This window comes from Pogona vitticeps, chromosome 2, assembly GCF_051106095.1.
Source record: "Pogona vitticeps strain Pit_001003342236 chromosome 2, PviZW2.1, whole genome shotgun sequence".
Taxonomy (NCBI): domain Eukaryota; kingdom Metazoa; phylum Chordata; class Lepidosauria; order Squamata; family Agamidae; genus Pogona; species Pogona vitticeps.
Genome location: NC_135784.1, coordinates 242,214,316 through 242,233,768, shown reverse-complemented (window position 1 = coordinate 242,233,768; position 19,453 = coordinate 242,214,316). Strand labels below are relative to the sequence as shown.

Sequence of the window (19,453 nt, the reverse complement as noted above, 5' to 3'; positions counted from 1 at the left end):
CTCTTATTTTACTGTATGTGGTTGTTGTGTATTTTGTTTTGTATGCTGGCTTGAAAGGCTTGCATTCTTTATGATCAGATGTTTAACATCTATATGAGGCCGCTGGGAGGGGTCATTCAGGGATGTGGAGCTCGGTGTCATCAGTACACCGATGATACACAGCTCTACATCTCCTTTCCACCTACCGCAGGAGATGCCGTTCTGCCCCTTCAGCGCTGCCTGGAGACTGTACTGCAATGGATGCAGGAGAATGGGCTAAGGCTGAACCCGGACAAGACGGAGGTACTAAGGGTGGGTGTCCCCACAGTGGGGGGTTTGGGAAACTCCCTCTCTTTCGGGGGGGGGTGACCCTCCCTGCCAAGGACAGGGTCTGCAGTTTGGGGATCCACCTGGACCCAGCGCTTACTATGGAATCCCAGGTGGCGTCCGTGGTCCGAACCGCCTTCTATCATCTGCGGTCCTATCTGGACGTGGGGTCCTCACTACCTTGGTGCATGCGCTCCTAATCTCAAGATTAGACCACTGTAATGCGCTCTACGTGGGGCTGCCTTTGAGGCTGATGCGGAAACTTCAGGTGGTGCAGAATGCTGCGGCCAGACTTCTCAGTGGTGTGAAAAAATACCAACACATTTCACCCACTCTGGCTGCATTGCATTGGCTGCCCATCCGATTCCGCATCGACTTCAAAGTGTTGACGCTTACGTATAAAGCCCTAAACGGCTTAGGGCCTCGATACTTGGCGGAATGCCTACTTCCTCCAAGATCTACCCTTGTCACTCACATGAGTCAGGGGGTGAAGCTGAGGAGCCTAACGCCGAGGGAGGCCCGGAAAGAAAAGACAAGAAATCGGGCCTTCTCGGCGGTGGCTCCTCGCCTCTGGAATAACCTACCCCCTGATATCCGCGCGGCTCCCTCGCTGGGTATTTTTAAAAAACCAACTAAAAACACCGATGTTTTGGCAGGCCTTCCCCTCAGCCAATTCCTGACTTTCTCTTTCTTACCTTTTTCTAGTGTCTGTCCCATTTGCCCAAAGTTTTCCCCTTATTTAAAACTGCTTTTAATTACATTGTTATATTATTGTTTTAAGCTGCCTCGAGTGGTCTTAATCAACTAGAAAGGCGGGATATCAAATAAATAAATAAATAAATAAATAAATAAATAAATAAATAAATAAATAAATAAATAAATAAATGTACCTAAAAATAATTCTAAATAAATGAGGTTCCACACATCTAGATTGGAAGCAATGGCAACAGAAAAACACTGTTTCACATCTGTTTCTTTTTCTGAATTTTCTATCTCAGATCTTTAAAACATTTTAGTTTGAATTATCACAATCATTAGATTAATTTTTTAAAGAAAATGCACATTCTCTGCTGTTTTGATTTTCTGTGACTTTTGTGTAGTCATGGGTTTTGCTGAAGTATACTTGATAACTATATGGTGTTGAAATGGAACATGAACGTAGGATGAGGCTTCAAAATCTCCACTACCTTTAAGATGTTCACAAGAGTAAGCCTTGTTTTAGTTTGGAATAAGAGTAAGCATGGCTATTACTAATGAATTGTCTTCATAGAAGATAACCTATTCATTCTGGTTTCAGTTTCTTTATATATCTCTTTTTAAAACAGTTACTTCTAATATAACATTTCTGCATTTTCCCATGAATATATGTACATTTTGTACTGGTCTTGATTGGAGACATACCTTGCAAAATTCATTGCATTTTTATTTATTTATTTATTTTATTTATTTACAATATTTTTTAGTTTTGCAGAAATTCAAGTATAACTCTATTTTGATCTGAGCATTTATCTGGAAGTTCAGTTTAATTTGCATTGGTAATAAGATGTGAACTGAACAATTTCTTTCCCTTCCTCTTCCTTGCCTCCCTCTTCTCTCAGTTCTGCTGCCTCAGCTGCAGAGACAGTTGTGGGAAGATCTGTGGAAAGCCATAGCTGTTGAATGCAACATACCAGTTTTCATTCAAACCACATGTCCATAACAAAAACATGACAAATATCGCATGCACTGTAAATTTTACAGAAAAGATGAGTCTAGTGTCTCATCTTTCTCTGTTGCTGTTACTGCTTCAAGCCTTTGGATAGGGTCTGTCTTCTGATCAATTGTGAGGGCATTTGCTGAAGTATTCCCAACATAATAAAATTATAGGCAGGAATTTCAGAGAGGGAAGTTAATGGATATACAGTGGTGCCTCGCTTAATGAGCGCACACCGTACAACGACGAATCCGCATAGCGATCCCCTTTTCGGGATCTCTAATTCGGAGGCATACCGATCGTTCCAATGGGCAAAACTCGCATAGCGACGATTGGTAAGCGTTTTGCTTACCGATCTTCGCTTTGTGATGCCCACGGATCAGCTGTTCGGCGGTTCGAAAATGGCCGCGCGCAGCGTTTTCGCACCCTCCCCTCGCTTACCGAGGGCACGAAAATGGCTGGAAACTTCACTGAACGGTAAGTTTAGGGCCCAATGGGTTTTTATGTTTAGCGATGTTTTCACATAGTGAGGCACCACTGTAAAGATCTTTGGAACTTCCTTATTAATAAGAGGTATCAGAAGTATTACAGAATATTTTTTCATGTGATTTGTTCACCTTGGGTGTAGTTGAGAAGTTCAACTATTACAGCAGCTCCACTGGTTGCCATTCCATTTCCAGGCGCAGTTCAAAATTCTAGTTTTAATCTATAAAGCCCTAAACAAATTGGGTCCAAACTATCTCAAAAATTATATCTCTCTTTGTGAGTCTGCCCAGATGTTAAGAGAACTAGAGAAGGCCCTTTCTCTTGGTCCCACCAGCCTCGCAAGAGTGCTTGGTGAGGACACAGGAGAGGGCTTTCTCTGTTGCTGCTCCCAGTCTCTGGAACTCCCTCCCACAGGAGGTCAGGCTGGCTCCATCTTTGCTGTCCTTCAACAAGCAGGTGAAGACCCTTGTCTCTTCAGGCAGGCTCTTCCTTAATGACTCTTCAGGAGACAGCAAATGGAATGTTTACATTTTGTTGCTTCTAAATCTATTTTAGTAATGCTTCTACCTAACATCTTAAATAGAACATTATTAATTCTTCTTTAATGAATCAATAATTTTATGTTTTTAGCTTTTAATATTACGTTCTTAATGTAAGCCATCTTGGGTCCTTTCTTAGGAGAAAGGTGGGATAAAATAAATAAAGTTCTAAGTTTTCCTCTTTAATCTATTTCATTATTTATACATTTCAAATAAAATGTGTGCTCAAGCAAACATAATGGAAGCTATTTTTTTTTAAAAAATAACTATTTACAATTTTGTTTTGAAATAGATAATACTCGCAGAAGTACCATACTTGGTAAGGGCTGGAAATCACATACCACCCAAGCCTGACTGCAGCTTTTCTTTGTTGATTAGCAACATCTACCACCTAATGACTGAAGGTAGTATTGCAATTTATACACAGAATTTAATTAATGAATCTACTCTTTTAAAAACAGTGCTGTTCTCCTTGTGAAGTTTATGTTGAGATAGTCATGGTCCTAAAGCTAAGGTGAATACAAAGACACGCTTGGCTTTGTTCAGCCCATATTTCTGACGATTCCCGCACGCGCATTGAGGACTTACCCTTTGATGGAGTTGTCCTTTTTGATAATAAGACTGATGGAATTTTGGACAACCTCCAAAAAAGGAGAAAAACAACACAGTCATACAACACACAACTGTACTACAGACCCCAATGATATCAATGGCGTCACCCCTACTTCTACCAACAATACAAACCCTTTCCTGACAAACAGCGACACTTACCACATTCCTCTTCCTTTCAACCTTGACATTCCACACAAAGACAGCGTCCCTGACAGTCTTTCCGGCAACCTGACAAGAAAACAAAACGGGGTCTTTGACTTCCACACAGCCCAGATTCTACCGTCCTACTCTGCCCTTCAATACCACTCGCCTTGCATCCCACCTTTCATCTTGGGCAGCCATCACCACCAACAATTGGGTCCTCACTATCTGCCATAGACTACGCAATACAATGTACATTCTTACCACCACCAAGGACAATTCTCACCACATCATCACATGTCCTAAAAAAGAAGATTCAATCCCTCCTCTCGAAGGATGCTACAGTGGGGTCTTGACTTGAGAACTTAATCCATATTGGAAGGCGGTTCTCAAGTCAAAAAGTTCTCAGGTCAAATCTGCATTTCCCGTAGGAATGCATTGAAAACCATTTGATCCGTATCTGCTCTTTTCCGTCCATAGAAACTAATGGGAAGCTGCTATTCCGCCTTCGACCGCTAGAGGGGGATATTTTGTTTCTTTTTTTTCTTAGGTCAAGAAAGGTTCAGGGAAGGCAGGGAAAATACAGTCCAGGCAGTACAGTACCAGGCAGTCCGAAGACTCTCTCCCAATCCACTCTCTAAACGCTGGGAGGAGTGAGGAAGCAGACAGGCACCCTTTTCACTGGCCAACAGTTAACTGAAAGTTCAAATTTTGCACTTTCCCTGCCTCCCACGTGGTTTTTTTCGGTTCTTAACTCAAATCTAAGTATGTAAGTCAAGTCAATATTTTCCTATGAGAGTGGTTCATAAGTCAAAATGTTCTTAACTCAAGCCGTTCTTAAGTCAAGACCCCACTGTATATCATCACCCCATCAGAAAATGACCCTGGGTTCTTTTCCTGATACTTCACAGTATCGAAAAGAGATGGAAGTCTTCATCCCATTCTCGACCTCAGATACCGCAGTTATTACATAATCCAGAGAAACCTCCGATATGCAGATGATACCACTCTGATGGCAGAAAGTGAGGAGGAATTAAGGAACCTTGTAATGAGGGTGAGAGAAGAAAGTGCAAAAAATGGTCTGAAGCGCAACATCAAAAAAACTGACATCATGGCCACTGGTCCCATCACCTCCTGGCAAATAAAAGGGGAAGTTATGGAGGCAGTGACAGATTTTACTTTCGTGGGCTCCATGATCACTGCAGATGGTGACAGCAGCCATGAAATTAAAAGACGCCTGCTTCTTGGGAGGAAAGCAATGACAAACCTAGACAGCATCTTAAAAAGCAGAGACATCAAAGGTCCGCATAGTCAAAGCTATGGTTATTCCAGTAGGGATGTATGGAAGTGAGAGCTGGACCATAAAGAAGGCTGACCACCGAAGAATTGATGCTTTTGAATTGTGGTGCTGGAGGAGGCTCTTGAGAGTCCCCTGGACTGCAAGGAAAACAAACCTATCCGTTCTGAAGGAAAATCAACCCTGAGTGCTGACTGGAAGGACAGATCCTGAAGCTGAGGCTCCAATATTTTAGCCATCTCATGAGAAGAGAAAGCTCCCTGGAAAAGAGCCTGATGTTAGGAAAGTGTGAGGGCAAGAGGAGAAGGGGACGGCAGAGGATGAGATGGTTGGACAGTGTCATCGAAGAAACCAACATGAATTTGACACAACTCCGGGAGGCAGTGGAAGATAGGAGGGCCTTGCGTGCTCTGGTCCATGGGGTCATGAAGAGTCGGACACAACTAAATGACTAAACAACGACAACACTAATTCCTTCACAGAAGGTGACTTACATAGGTGTAGTTCTAGACTCACAGAAAGCAAGAGTCTTTCTTCTGCAGGAACACACAACGAAGATTCATGTTATTCTCTAGCATTTTCAACCTCATGCGATGGTCACCGCACACCAGACGCAGAGACTTCTCGGTCTCATCGCATCAGTCATACAGTATGCCCACTTAAAAATGCACTCTCTGCAGGCGTGGTACATGTCCCCCTTTGACCCCGTGTCTAACCCACCTACGAAACAATTAAGAGTTACTCCCGAACTCGCTGCCCAACTACTGTGGTGGGACACAACAGTCAATCTCTTTATGGGCAGGCCCTTTGCACCCCTTCAACTCCGTGCAGGTTACCACAGATGCAAGTCCCACTGGTTGGGGAGCTCACTGCAACAGCCTCCACATTCACACCCTCTGGTCTCTCTCTGAGAAATGCCTTCATATCAACAACCTGGAGCTCCTAGCCATTTTCAAAGCTTTCCATGCTTTCGAATCACTCGTTACGGGCACAGCTGTACAAGTAACCACAGACAATACCACTGTACTTTTTTATGTCAACAAGCAGGGAGGCACCCACTCTCTCCCCCTGCTATACGTTACCATTCAGCTCTGCGAGTGGTGTTTCGAACACCATATTTTCCTGGTAGCAGTCCATATCTCCACTCAACTGAACCAGTTGGCGGATTCGCTAAGGCTTTGCACCCAGATGCATGAATGGGTCTTTGACGACGCCGTCTTCCGCCAGCTTTCCAACCTGTGGGGACAGCCACACATCAACATTTTTGCCACAGTTCAAAACATAAAATGTGCCCTTTTCTGTTCCAGAGCAGGATGGGTCCAGGCTCATGACACCATGGACACCACACTTAATTTACCTTTTTCCTCCTGTTCCTCTCCTCCTAAGGATCATTGTCAAGCTCCGTCACAAACACTGAAACATGATTCTCATTGCCTCGTGGTGGCCCACACAACTCTGGTTCACCATGCGTCACTCAATCTCAAAGGACTTCATCTGCCTTCCCCCCCATACCTCACCTGCTCACCCAGCACCAAGCCCAGCCCTTTCATCCCGACCTTTCCACTCTCCATCTCACCGCATGGAGAGTTCACCCTTGGTAGCTACCATTCTAGCTAATGCTAGAAAGCCCACTACCATACAGCTTTATACCTACAAGTGAGCCGCATTTCAGAAATTTGCAGCTCAGCACAACCTCCCAAATAGTACAACAACTCTTAAAGCGCAACTTCAGTTCCTTTCTCGCCTTTTTAGTCAACATCTTTCCTTGTCTACTCTCAAAGTTTATATATCCGCCATTGTGGCTCATCAGCCAAAAGACTCTGATGCTGCCATGTTCTTCCGTTACCCAACGCTGAAGCAATTCCTCAGACAGGTCTCCAACATGTGACCTTCCAGATCCTCTGTTCCACCACAATGGTCCCTACACACTGTCCTCCGACGCCTTATACTTGGATGAAACAAATGCCCTGGATCTATTCCATTTGGGCTTCAGGCCACGCCATGGTACAGAAATGGCATTGGTTGCCCTGTTAGATGACCTATTGAGGGAGGCCGAAAGGGGGAAAACATCCCTGTTGGTCCTCCTCAGTATCTCAGTCGCCTTTGATACCGTCGACTACGGTATCCTCCTGAGGAGGATCTCTGGGTTGGGAATTGGTGGCCTGGCGTTGGCCTGGCTCTGATCCTTCCTGGGGGATCATCCTCAGAGAGTTCAGTTTGGGGAGAGTGAGTCAGCCCCGTGGAGCCTTGATTGTGGGGTTCCTCAGGGCTCGACTGTCTCCCCAATGCTCTGTAACATCTATATGAGACCGCTGGGCGAGGTCATTGGGGGTGTGGAGCAGCGTGCCATCAATATGCTGATGACATGCAGCTCTACATCTCCTTTTTTCCAACTACAGTGGATGCTGTTATGTCCCTGCAGTGCTGTTTGGGGTCTGTACTGCAATGGATGCAGGAAAATGGGCTGAGGCTAAACCTGGACAAGACGGCGGTCCTACCATCAGTGGTTTGGGAAACTCCCTCTCTTTTGAGGGGGTGACTCTCACCGCGGAGTGAGGTGTGCAGCTTGGGGATCCATCTGGACCAGGTGCTTTCCATGGAATCCTAGGTGGCGTCTGGTCCGCACTGCCTATTTCCATCTTTGGCGGATTGCCCAGCTGCGTCCCTATCTAGATGTTGGGTCGCTCACCACTCTAGTCCATGCGCTTGTAATCTTGAGATTAGACCGCTAATGCTCTCTACATGGAGCTACCTTTGAGGTTGATGCGGAAACTCCAAATGGTGCAGAATGTGGCAGCCAGACTTCTTTGTGGGATGAGGAAACATCAACATATCACTCCCACTTTGGCCCCCTTACACTGGCTGCCCGTTCGGTTCCGCATTGATTTTGAAGTTCTTACGTATAAAGCCCTAAACGGTTTAGGGTCTCAATATCTAGTGGAATGCCTTCTCCCACCTAAATCTACTCAAATCAGTCGATTTATCCAGGAGGTGAGGTTGAGGAGCCTAACGCCGAGGGAGGCCCGGAAGGAAAAAACAAGAAACCGGGCCTTCTCGGCAGTGGCTCCTCACCTTTGGAAAAACCTCCATTCTGAGATCCATATGGCTGCTTCGCTGGGTATTTTCAAACGCCAATTGAAAACCTGGCTGTTTAGGCAAGCCTTCCCTCCAGCCTCCACTTGATTTACCGTATTTTTTGCTCTGTAAGACGTACATCTCCATAAGACACACCAAATTTTTAGGAGAAGAAAACAGGAGAATAATAATCTGTTTTCTTTTCCTAAAAAATTGATGAGCTTTAAGGAGAGGTCGTCTTATGGAACACACCCTAGGACCCTTTGGAGGCTCACCCTGCCACCCCGGGGGCCAGAGGGGGTGAAATCACCACCTTCAGGGACTCTTCTGAAGCTTCCCAAGCCTCAAAAGAGTCCCAGAAGGTGGCGATTTTGCCCCCTCTGGCCTGGTGGGGGGGCAGGGTGAACCTCCAAAGGGTCCTAGGGTGTGTTCCAGGACTGTTTAGAGACTCTCCCTGCCCCCCCGGGGTTCAGAGGGGGCAGAATTGCCACCTCCTGGGACTCTTCTGAAGCTTCCCAAGCCTCAAAAGAGTCCCAGAAGGTGGCAATTTCGCCCGCGCTGGCCCTGGGGGGGGAGCGTCACCAGGGTCCTGGAAGGCTCACTCGGACCCTTGCAACACTCCCCCACCCCCCCACGGGGCCAGCGAGGGTGAAATCGCCACCTTCTGGGACTCTTCTGAAACTTCCCAAGCCTCAAAGCTGGCGATTTCGCCCCGTGGGGGTGGGGGGAGCCTCGCAAGGGTCCTGGAAGGCTCACTCGGACCCTTGTGAGGCTCCCCCATGGGGCCAGTGGGGGCGAAATCACCAGCTTTGCTCCATAAGACGCACAGTCTCCCCCCCTTTTTTGGGGGGAAGTGCATCTTATGGAGCAAAAAATACGGTACTTGTTTCCATCTTGAGCACCGTCTATTGATGTGTTACTTTGTTTTTATATTTTAAATTGTTTATATTATATGCTGTTAGCCACCCAGAGTAGTCAGTTGACTAGATGGGCGGAGTATAAAATAAAACAAACAAACAAACACTACCACGACGTCAGAAGGTCTTAAGACCTTTTCCCTAGTTGCTGTCACCTCGGCTCACAGAGCTTCTGAGCTTGCTGCTCTTCAAGTTGATTCCCCATTTCTCCAGTTTCATCCTGACAAAATTACACTTTATCCTGATGTCTCCTTTCTCACAAAGGTAGTTTCTGAGTTTCACCTTAAACAACCCATCATTTTACCTACCTTCTTTCCTTCGCTGTCTACCGACTTGGAATGCTCCTTTCGTCTCTTGGACATCAGGCAAGCCTTGGCCTTTTATATTTCTAGAACTGTTTCTTTCCTCGAGTCTAAGAGACTTTTTGTTTCCTCACATTTACCACACAGGGGAATTCATATTTCTCCCCAGTCAATCTCTTGATGGATTGTTGCAACTATATGCCTTACATACCAACTTGCTAGAAAGCCTCTTGCTGCAGGCATTGACACATTCTACAAGGGCTGTAGCTGCCTCCACAGCTTTCGTGAGAGATGTCCCTATTCCTGATATCTGCAGGGCTGCCACATGGTCAACACCGTTGACTTTTACCTCTCATGACTGTCTAGATCTCAGGGCAAAGTCAGATGCGGCCTTTGGACGAGCAGTGCTGTCATCTGTTCTTCCGTGACGTCCCTCCTCTGGATGGGTAAGCTTGTTAATCACCCACTAGTGTGCATTCACAGAGACCACAAGGAAGAAAGAGAGGTTACTTACCTGTAACTCTGGTTCTTCGAGTGGTTATCTGTGAATTCACACTCCCTGCCCGTCCTCCCCTGTCCGTCACCTCTGTTTCATTTGAAACAAGGCTCTGCTTCACCAAAAATTTTCTTTCTTTTAAAAGCACAGTGAGAACTAAGCTCTTAGCTTTGGCAGAATTATAGTAGCAATATAAAAGGAAACATTGGCTGTTTGCCAAGGTCAGTAATAGAGATAATCCAAGAGAAGGAGTTCCTATTCACAAGTTAAAATGGCAGCCACAAATTTAGTGCAGTGATTTGGGGTAGTATGTTTGAGCAGCTGCACAGATACCCTTACATTTAACTTTTCATTATCTATAAAATCCCACACTGTTGAGAAATGATGGTTTCAGCTGCAATACCTGGAACTCTTCTGAAATAGTTCTTCCATCTCTATTCAGCTATTTTTTTTCCTTAAGCTGGTTTTCCTTATGCTGACAATGTGAGCACATCTTTTTCCTCATTTCACCATAAAGATGCCTTTGGAGCGTTCTCTGATGACTCCAGACGATTAGCCATTTTCCAGGATTTGTTTAATTATGTCATGGTTTCTTTTCTTTTTTCTTAATCTGTTGCTTTTTCTTTAAAAAATGCAGTGAAAAATTGAGTTCACTCTAGTGACCATTCAGACGACCATGCAGTTGTCAATAGAGAAGCTGCAAAAAGTGTATCTTTCATGTATCTGCATATCATCACAGAACCTATTGATTGAAACCTGTATCTGCACCAAAATTCATAATGTGAACTGCATTTATAACACAAGTGGCCATGCTGACTGAGGGATACTGGGAGCTAGTGATCAAGAAGTAACTTTTCCAAGTGCTGGTTCTCCTGTTCATTTTGTCAATAGCTCTGTATATGCAAAGTATACAATTTGTTCATACTGAGTTACATAGATGCACTGTTTTTCTGTATTAGGAAAGTTGGCTTTGCTGTACATTTGAAGACGATTTTATTTATTTATTCATTCGATTTATACCCCGCCCCCCTAGACAGTGTCTACTTGGGGTGGCTTACAAAATCATAAAATAACATTAAATAACAATAAAAACATCACAATCATAATAAAAAACACTCATAATCATAAAGCATTTAAACAATAATATAGTATGATCAAGATGGGAAATGAAAGAACAGAAAGATAGAATTCAAGAATTGACAGGAGGGAAGGCCTGCCTGAAGAGCCAAGTTTTTAAATTTTGCTGTGCATGAAGTGCTGACTCTGGAATTGATATCAGAAATAAAGAGGCACATATAAATGAATTTGATACAGGAATCCAAGGAGGGAAATGAACAGGAATGTTCAAGAATATATTGGCTCATATGAAATACAAACATGATTAATTGTGGAGGCAGGATGAACATTTTCAAATCTTGCATAGGGCTTTCTGCGTCAAAAACTGACATCTGAAGTTGCAACTGGGGTGCGCTCACTGAATCAGTGAAATATAGGTGTTGACTCATTAAACCCCACTCCTACAACTGGATTTCAGCCAGAGAGTGTTTAGGTTGAAGATGGGATGTTGTGAGGTGCCTAGTGAAAGATTGCTCTTTTGGCAGTGAAGAGCATAAGAAATTTTTTCCTGAGAATATGAAGATATTCACAGGCCATTAAGAAAAAACCCTGCATCTTCATATGCATGTGCATGTATGCATGCAATCGAATAAATCGCTACATTGTAGACAGACATGTCAGGCATATACAGCATAAGAGGAAGATACCCTATTTAAAGAACAGAGCATGTGAAAATCAAATTCCTTCAAGTGGCCCCCTCTTTCAACCAGTGATGTTCCCCTGTGTAACAGTAAAGGAAGTCTCCTCTCTTCTCCAATTCCAGTCTTGATTCTGGAGATACTAGCAACAGCTGCTTTTCCTCATGCACACTAGCAATCCACTTTCCAAAACATGGTGGCAAGACACTCCATTCTTCAAGCCGCAAGGTGTTTCTGTCTTTGAGACGAATAATAAGAGCAGGTCTTAGAACCCAAAAACAGGCATTTCATGTGTCCTGCAGGTTATGTACCTCTGGGCTATACTAACTGGTAGTGGCTCACCACAGTCTGTATTTTCCAGCACTATCTAGGAATGCCAGGACTTGAAGCTGAAACCATTGACGTGCAAAATATTATTAAACTTGAGCCCTATTGCTATTACTCTTTGGTTTTTATGGCAGACAAGAAGTTCCTGATTGATGGCCTTTTGATGGCTGGAAGCAAGTCCAAGGCTCTGGAATGTGTGCAATACTCCACCTACTGAATGATGGCTGCAAGACAGTGTGTGCAAGGTTTAATTTAGTTAGATAGGGAGGAGGACTGTTCAATTAAACACTACTTTGAAGCTCTGTACCAGATATACAAGATGGGTGGTGTAAAATGAGTACAAGTCAAAAAAGTAAGTAGTATTATGTTTGTTTTGTTTTAAATTATTTTTGGAATTTGGTTACTGCTGCTCTTGCTTTTTCATTTTGTCAGTTTTAATATTACCCACTAGATGGCAGTGTAATAGTTGTTCTTTGAATGAATTGTAGCTAGAATAAGTGTTTTGACTTGTTTCTTAATCAAATCCTTGAAAGTGTGTTCAGCTTGTGCTCCAGGAAGAAGAAAATCCACAACTGACAAATATTGAGGGTGTGGCTCTCATGCTATAGTTGTTTAACAATTTAATGTGTTTTTCTATATTTCATGCTATCATGCTATATACCAAAGTTGCATATTTTAAATAATTTCGTAACCATTGCAAATAACTAGTAAAATACTTCTGAATCTTTTGTTTGTGTTAAATGAGATACACCCTTTTGCATTTTGTTGCACATTTTATCTGGGACTCATACTGTAGATGAAGATGGGAGAAAAACTAGTTCATTTTGCATCTTGATTTTGAATTACCAAATTGTATTTTGTAAACCTGAACCACAATGCAGATTGAAATCTGTACTTTTAAAATGTTTTCATTGCAAAAAAAGAAAATGCATGTAAAAATACGAAGTTGAATAAATTACACACAAGAGCGTGTACATCTGAAACAGTGCTTACAATGGCCAAAATCCTCTTGCATAAAGTTGATGCCTGTGGAAGCTGATGACCTCATTAGGCACAGATTTTTATCACTTGTTAAAAGCTTCTTATTTCACTACTTGGCCAGCCCAGATTTCAAGGCTCCTTTGGAATCCCAACATTGGGAGCATTGGAACAGGAGTACAGAATCTTTAAAGCCTGATAATTATTTTTATCTTAATATCAGTTTCATTGGTTTTTAATATATTTTATATTATATTATTAATATATTATTTTAAAACTATTTAACAATTTTATCTGTTGTGGGTCCTCAGTCTATGGAGAGAGAGGTGGCATATAAATAATATAAATTATCAATTAATAATAAAGACTGAAGGCATTATCTGGAATGGATCTGTACAATTTAACAAAGCATTTCTGTATTTTGTTTTTTCTTCAAGAGTTCATTGTGCTATCTGCTCTCATTTTTTGGATTGGGATACCAAGACACAGATATTAACAACTTTATTTCAACTCTTGGCTTTACTTCGGCAGATTACTATTCTAAACTCCTCGAAAATGTGAGTACTTGCTGCACTTTGCTGTCAACTGTAAGGATGAAAATGATGTTGGTTTTAAAAGGGGTAGACGTATTAATTTGCTGCAACACATGCCATGAAGAGTTTTTTAGTACCTTAAACATTTCATTTGACATAAGCGTATCCTGGACCATTACCCACTTCTTCAGTTGCATCTACTAAAGTGGGATGCAGTTCATGAACAGTTATGCCAAATAAAGTGTTTTAGTGTCTAAGGTACCACAAGACACTGTTGTTTGAATTACATTGAAAATCGATAAATGTAGTTGCCACAGTTGCCAATTTCCCCTCTGAGGAATGTATTTCCCCTCATTTCTGACATCATAATATCATTACAGCACTTTGGCAATGAGAATACCTCTTTAATTCCATTCGAAAAGCCCCTCTAAAGCATGGAGTTCAGGATGAAATGTTATCAGTATTTTTGTGCTGTACTTCAGAGTCAATATGTTGCTTTAGCAGCCTGAAAGACAGAAGAGCATGCTTGCTTGATCACACAAGAAGAGTTGGTCGGCCAATGGCTGCTTTGGCAAAGAGGTATGATAGCAGCTCTTCCCTTTCCAGAGAGTGCAAGGGCAGTGAGTGGGGAGCAAGTGCTCAACCCCTCTCCTGCTTTTGCTGCCTATAGGAAAAGTTTCTAGAGAAAGACAGTCTTCAATATTTCAAACAAGAAGAGCTTAGCTCCCTTCCATGTGATGTCTGGCCAGCTGCAAATATCTCTTCAAATTGCTGCACAGTATCAAGGATGGATGCTGCGTCACCAAACTTCTTTTCTGAACTTAGAGCACAGACAAGAAATGAGATCAGTCTTTCACTCCCTGCTTCAGAGCTGTTCTGATTAGAGGCAAGCTCCTGTTTTATTCTCACACCCTGTCCGCTGCCCAAGAGGTTGGATTGGAGTACTGCAAAAACAATAGCTGGCTTAACTTCGTAGATCCCTAGATGTGTTATGTATTTCTTTTTCATTAAACAGGGAAGACAAAAGTTTTTGGGTTCTGTACTACTGAGCAAAATGCTTCTGTTCCAAGTTGGGAATGCATGACATGTACAGTATTAGAAAAAAAGGTCTGCAAAGGTATTACCATACCCACAGGCAGCATATGACTATTACTACTACACATAATATGATTATGGCAAAGCCTTAAAAAAAACCCCAACAACAACTACTACAGCAACAAATATATGAGGACAATGGCAAAGGCTAATAGAATAGAAATTCAGAATTGAAAATTTATGTCTTATTCGCCTAGAGTGTTCACGATGAACAGATAGGCGGGGTATAAATGGAATAAATAAATAAATAAATTATTCAAAATATGTTTAATTGTTTTATGGTAGGACAAGAAAATATGTTCAAAGTAGTGAAAATAGAAACTTGGTCTGTGTTCTGAAGACGCTCTAAATTTTGAAAATGCCAAAATTTATCAGAATTAAAATATTTCAATTAAATTTAAGTAGATATGGATACACCTCTTAATACAGGCCTTTTTGAGAATATGGAAGAAGAATTTTTTTTAAAAAAACTACTTCTCATTCTCAGAAGGAAAAGCAATTTTTGCATATGCAAAATATACTGGAGTTAAAATGTCTTCCCACAATTAAAAAGTATTTTTAAAATTTGGTTTAATTTGGCTGAGTAGTTTACTGATTAAATTTATATTTTTTATTGCTAGCACAGACTAACACAAACTAATTAACACAGACTCTTCTAAAACTACTAATTTTTATTCTATCTTTGTGTGACCTAAAATAGGGTTAGAGAGATTATTTGTTTGTTCATTTTGTAGACTACAACTAGTGGGGGAGCTTATTAATCCACTCCAAAATGCAAGCTCAGTAGGGAGAGATTATTACTAAAATAGCTCTGCATTGTAATGTGTGACTGACTTTATCAACAGGTAGTCTTATCTTTAGTGACAGAACTCAGCAGAAGTCATAGATGTAATAGCCAACAAAGGTAGGCATTGCTTATCCATGTTTTACTAGTTCTTGGTATAAAGGGCAACACAGAATGAAGTTCTGTTTCTTATGCAAAAAAATCACCTGATACTGAAACTAATTAACTAACAATACATGTGCATATTCCAAACCATACAGAATCATTAATTTATGGTGCGTGACATAAGAGCTGTAATTTTAACATAGATCACATGTGGCTTTCTTCCAGCTTCCCACCAAAAATTGCAAACATGTAAGCTAGTCATCTAAACTCTTACTCGTCCAGCACTCTACACTTCAGTTGAACTGCCTGCCTCAATTTTTTTTGGCTGTTTCTGAAATGAAATAATACTAATCATTGTCATGCACATCAGAGTCCAGCCTGCTGCTAAATGCAAACTAGAGGCTTGGTTCAAACACAGGTCTTATCCTTCAGTCTTTCACAGACTCACAAGCAAGGATTCAAAATTAATCATTATGCTGTTAGCATTTGGCCTAAACAAATGAGAAGGCCCTCCCTGCTTTAATGCTCTTTTTGTACTTAAGCTGCATACATTTGCTAATTTCAATATAACTCACAGCTTGAATATCACATCAGAATTTAGAGTGGGAAGTGTTTCTAATTTGCAAGAAAATCTGAAATAATACAGCCTTTGTGGCCGCATGATTATTATAACTGCATACTTTGTTATACTTTGGAGGCTTTAAGTATGAATTTAGTGTAATAAATAAAACTGCCAATTACATTGTGTTTTTCGACATGTGTATGCACCTGTCTCAGTAAGTGAGATCTCTGAATTCCCTCTTTTTTCCCTGATCCAGCCTTAGGTGCCAACATGCCTCCTTGTTTTTGTTGAGCAAAGCTTCTATATAGCCAGTTACAGTAACCTTATACAGATTTTATTCTAATAGTTTTATTAATTTATTAAAGTATTTATATTGTGCTTTATAGCTAAGAATCTCAAGGCAGGTTGCGAGCAATAAAATATCATGTAAAAAGAATATGAAGGAACAATTTAGAACATTTTAAAACTTTATATGCTGCACATACGAGAGCAGATTGGTATTCAGTGAAGTTATGACCCTTAAGCCCAAAAGCTTCAGGAAACAGCCATGTTTGGACTTGGTACTGAAATGAGGCCAATGTTACCAGTGATCTGGCCTCCAAAAGGAGTGCATTCCACACCAGGGATAGCACAGCAGAGGGGTCACTCCCCTGTGTCTCCATATTGTGCATTGCTATTAACCAGACACAGAGGTGTCTCTAGCAGTGCTCAGTGCTAGAGCAGAGAGAGAGATAGCGTGGGTGCGCCTTCAGGTATAACAATCTCAGAATGATAGGGCTTCAAATGTTAAAATGCCAGCTCTAGTAAATGTCCACAGGGTTGAGTCACTATTGTTGTTTTTGCCAGGACCAGGAATTTCCTCTCTTCCCCCACCCCCAAACTGTAATCAACTTTTGTGGTACAGTGGTGCCTCGCACAACGATGTTAATTGGTTCAAAAAAATTCATCGTGTGAATCATCGTTCTGCGAAACACCATTTCCCATAGGAATGCATTGAAAACCGGTTAATCCGTTCCAATTGGAACGGATTGCCGTCCTTAAGCGAAAATCCCCATAGGAAACATCGTTGTGTGAAACAATGTTTCCTCCATTCAAATGCATTGCAGCCTTTCCAATGCATTTTAATGGTTTAGCGAAGTCAATTTTTGCAAATTTAAGTGTGTCATAAAAGGGTCAAAAACGGTTTTAAATGCTTGGAATAGCTTCTGCACCCTCTAAAATGGATGCAAAAGTTAATTTGGCTTTGATCTGACTTTTTGTTAATTAATGGTGATTTCCCCCCCAACTTTTGACAGCTGTCAAAATCTGACAGCTCCATTGTTTCCTATGGGGGAAGAAAAAATTCACAAAAAATTAACGAAAAGTCAGATCAACGCCAAATTAAGTATGCACCCATTTTAGAAGGTGCACTAATGATTCCAAGCATTTAAAACTGTTAACAGCCACCTTTCCTGCTCTTTTTTGCAAACATCGTTCAGTGAAACAGGGGACCCAAAACGCAATCGTTGTGTGAAGCATGGTCCCAAAATCGTTGTGCGAAAATTCCCCATAGGAAACATCGTTGTGTGAGGCGGCAAATTTTTCAGAAAAAGCCATCGTTGTGTGAATTCATCGTTGTGTGAGGCATTCGTTGTGCGAGGCACCACTGTACTTTATATTGTGTCTATATTTTTAAATTTCAGATTGTCTGTAGCTTAAAAAATAGCCTTTCTCCAGTACTTTCCCCCATAGAGGACCCAAAACAGATGACAACAATTACAACTGTACTGTTAAAACATTAGTTGCTAGAACTGTAATACTGTGCTTTGAAGCTTGTTCTTAGAATTTGTCGTTCCATACTTGAAAACTATGAGAATAATATTGCATTGTGTACAAATGATGTCCATGCAGTTATGCCAAAGTGCGAGACGTTTGTGTTCCATTCAGTCTGCGGACTTGTTTTCAGTCCGTGCTGTGAATATAGCCAGATAGCTCACATATGAATTTAAAGACCTTCACAGGTCCTTTATAGTTGTTGAGATTGAAATAAAATTGCTTATAGCTATATGTTGGCATTTTGCATTTACATGCGTGTTTAATGAACAAATTGTTTTAGAACAGTAAAAACACTGTCTTTCTAACCTCAAATAAGAAAGTTTCCTTTTTCCCCCTTTTAGCATCTCTTCCCGAGTAACATCCATGTCTTTTCTCTGCATACCTCTTATTACTTTGCCTGATGTCACACCACTACTTGAATCTCTTCTTAGCTATTATGATGATGGATCAAAGGAGGTTCTTCATTCTCTGTTTTTAGAAAGAGTGAATGAGGCCATATTAGAGTAAGTAGACCAGAAAATATGTGAATTCTCACTGTATTAAGGTGAAGGTTAATTCAGTAAGTTTATCATCAGCTGATATTCCATCTCAGATGTCTCAGAACAACATACGTTAAATTTCACTTAACTCTTACATAGCTTATGCACAAGTTGCTATGCAGTGGTTGTGTGTGAAGGAGAGAGAAAGTGGATACTGACTCTCCTTTCTGACCAGATTCTATGTAGCCTGTGTTGTTGATCCACATGTGGAATGCAATTTCTGCACTTAGATACCATTTTCTAGATCAGGGAGGATGGGGTGACCGAGAAATCACAGCAATTTGTCCTCCTTTGCTTCAGGTGAGTCTGTTGAGTAATTTCAGCCTGGGCAGGTGAATGTATATTGAAATAATTTACAACAACAGAATGTCTCTTTGGAGTTGTTAGGTAAAATCAGAAATATAAAATATAGCACAGGAAAACATAGTGGTTAAAATAGTAAGTCACAACAAGGGTGGACCCATTGAATCAGTGGCCATTTGATGACTCAGCTCCTCTGTAAGTTCTATTGGTTCAGTGGGCCTACTGTGCTGGTCAGTTACTATTGGATTTCAACCTTTTTGTAAATAAAGAAACTGAATTAATGCTTTGTGTGTTCCAAGCATCTTAAATTATTTTGCTTGCCTATGAATTTCTGTGCTTCCCAAGGAAAATAAGGGGCACTTTGTCACAGCATATGGTGCTGAATTACATCTTTCCATCTACAACTATGCATCTAAGATAATGGTTCCCAATATTGAGGCCCAAGGTGGTACTTAGGTTACCACTCCCAGACTCTTTAACTGCTAACAATGTTGGATGAAACTTCTGGAAGTCCAAGAAAGTTGAGAATTATGGTTTGGGCACCAGGGCTGTAGGTAGGTCTCCCTCTGCATTTCCTTCTTTTTGATCTCTGGAATATCCTGGAAAGAAAGAATTCATTTCTTTACTGGTACCTGACTAGTTGAATTGCCTTCATATTATTCATGCTGTAATAATACAGAAGTGCTCTATGTTTATGTCTGATGTGGGAACATCTGGCCCTCCAAAAGAGACCTCTAGAAGAAGACTTCAGCCTCCCAGCGAAGTATACCACTGACCTTAGAGGTAGCTGTGAT

The 19,453-nt window shown here is 41.5% G+C and overlaps 1 protein-coding gene and 1 long non-coding RNA gene across 9 annotated transcripts in view; one reads left to right on the top strand and one right to left on the bottom strand.

The window, feature by feature from the left end:
• Positions 1-19,453, top strand: part of FANCC (FA complementation group C) — a 102,879-nt gene that overhangs the window by 41,727 nt on the left and 41,699 nt on the right. For 6 of the 7 annotated variants that reach the window (XM_078386170.1, XM_078386168.1, XM_020803299.3 and 3 more), the window contains 3 exons: positions 13,361-13,480; positions 15,397-15,455; positions 18,159-18,320. In XM_078386170.1, the coding sequence (XP_078242296.1) occupies positions 13,361-13,480; positions 15,397-15,455; positions 18,159-18,320 (341 nt within the window). The remainder of the gene's footprint in view (positions 1-13,360; positions 13,481-15,396; positions 15,456-18,158; positions 18,321-19,453) is intronic. The other variant, XM_078386169.1, reaches the window with a different exon arrangement.
• On the bottom strand, positions 1,717-18,259 carry LOC140704880 (uncharacterized). Of its 2 annotated transcripts, XR_013542072.1 has the most exons (6): positions 18,200-18,259; positions 10,268-10,486; positions 6,157-6,310; positions 3,796-3,864; positions 3,613-3,665; positions 1,717-1,942 (listed from the first exon to the last, which is right to left on the bottom strand). It is a non-coding gene; the product is annotated as an uncharacterized LOC140704880 (long non-coding RNA). The 2 variants fall into 2 exon arrangements; XR_012084359.2 differs by lacking the exons at positions 6,157-6,310; positions 10,268-10,486; positions 18,200-18,259 and having other exon boundaries at positions 1,717-1,958; positions 3,796-4,919.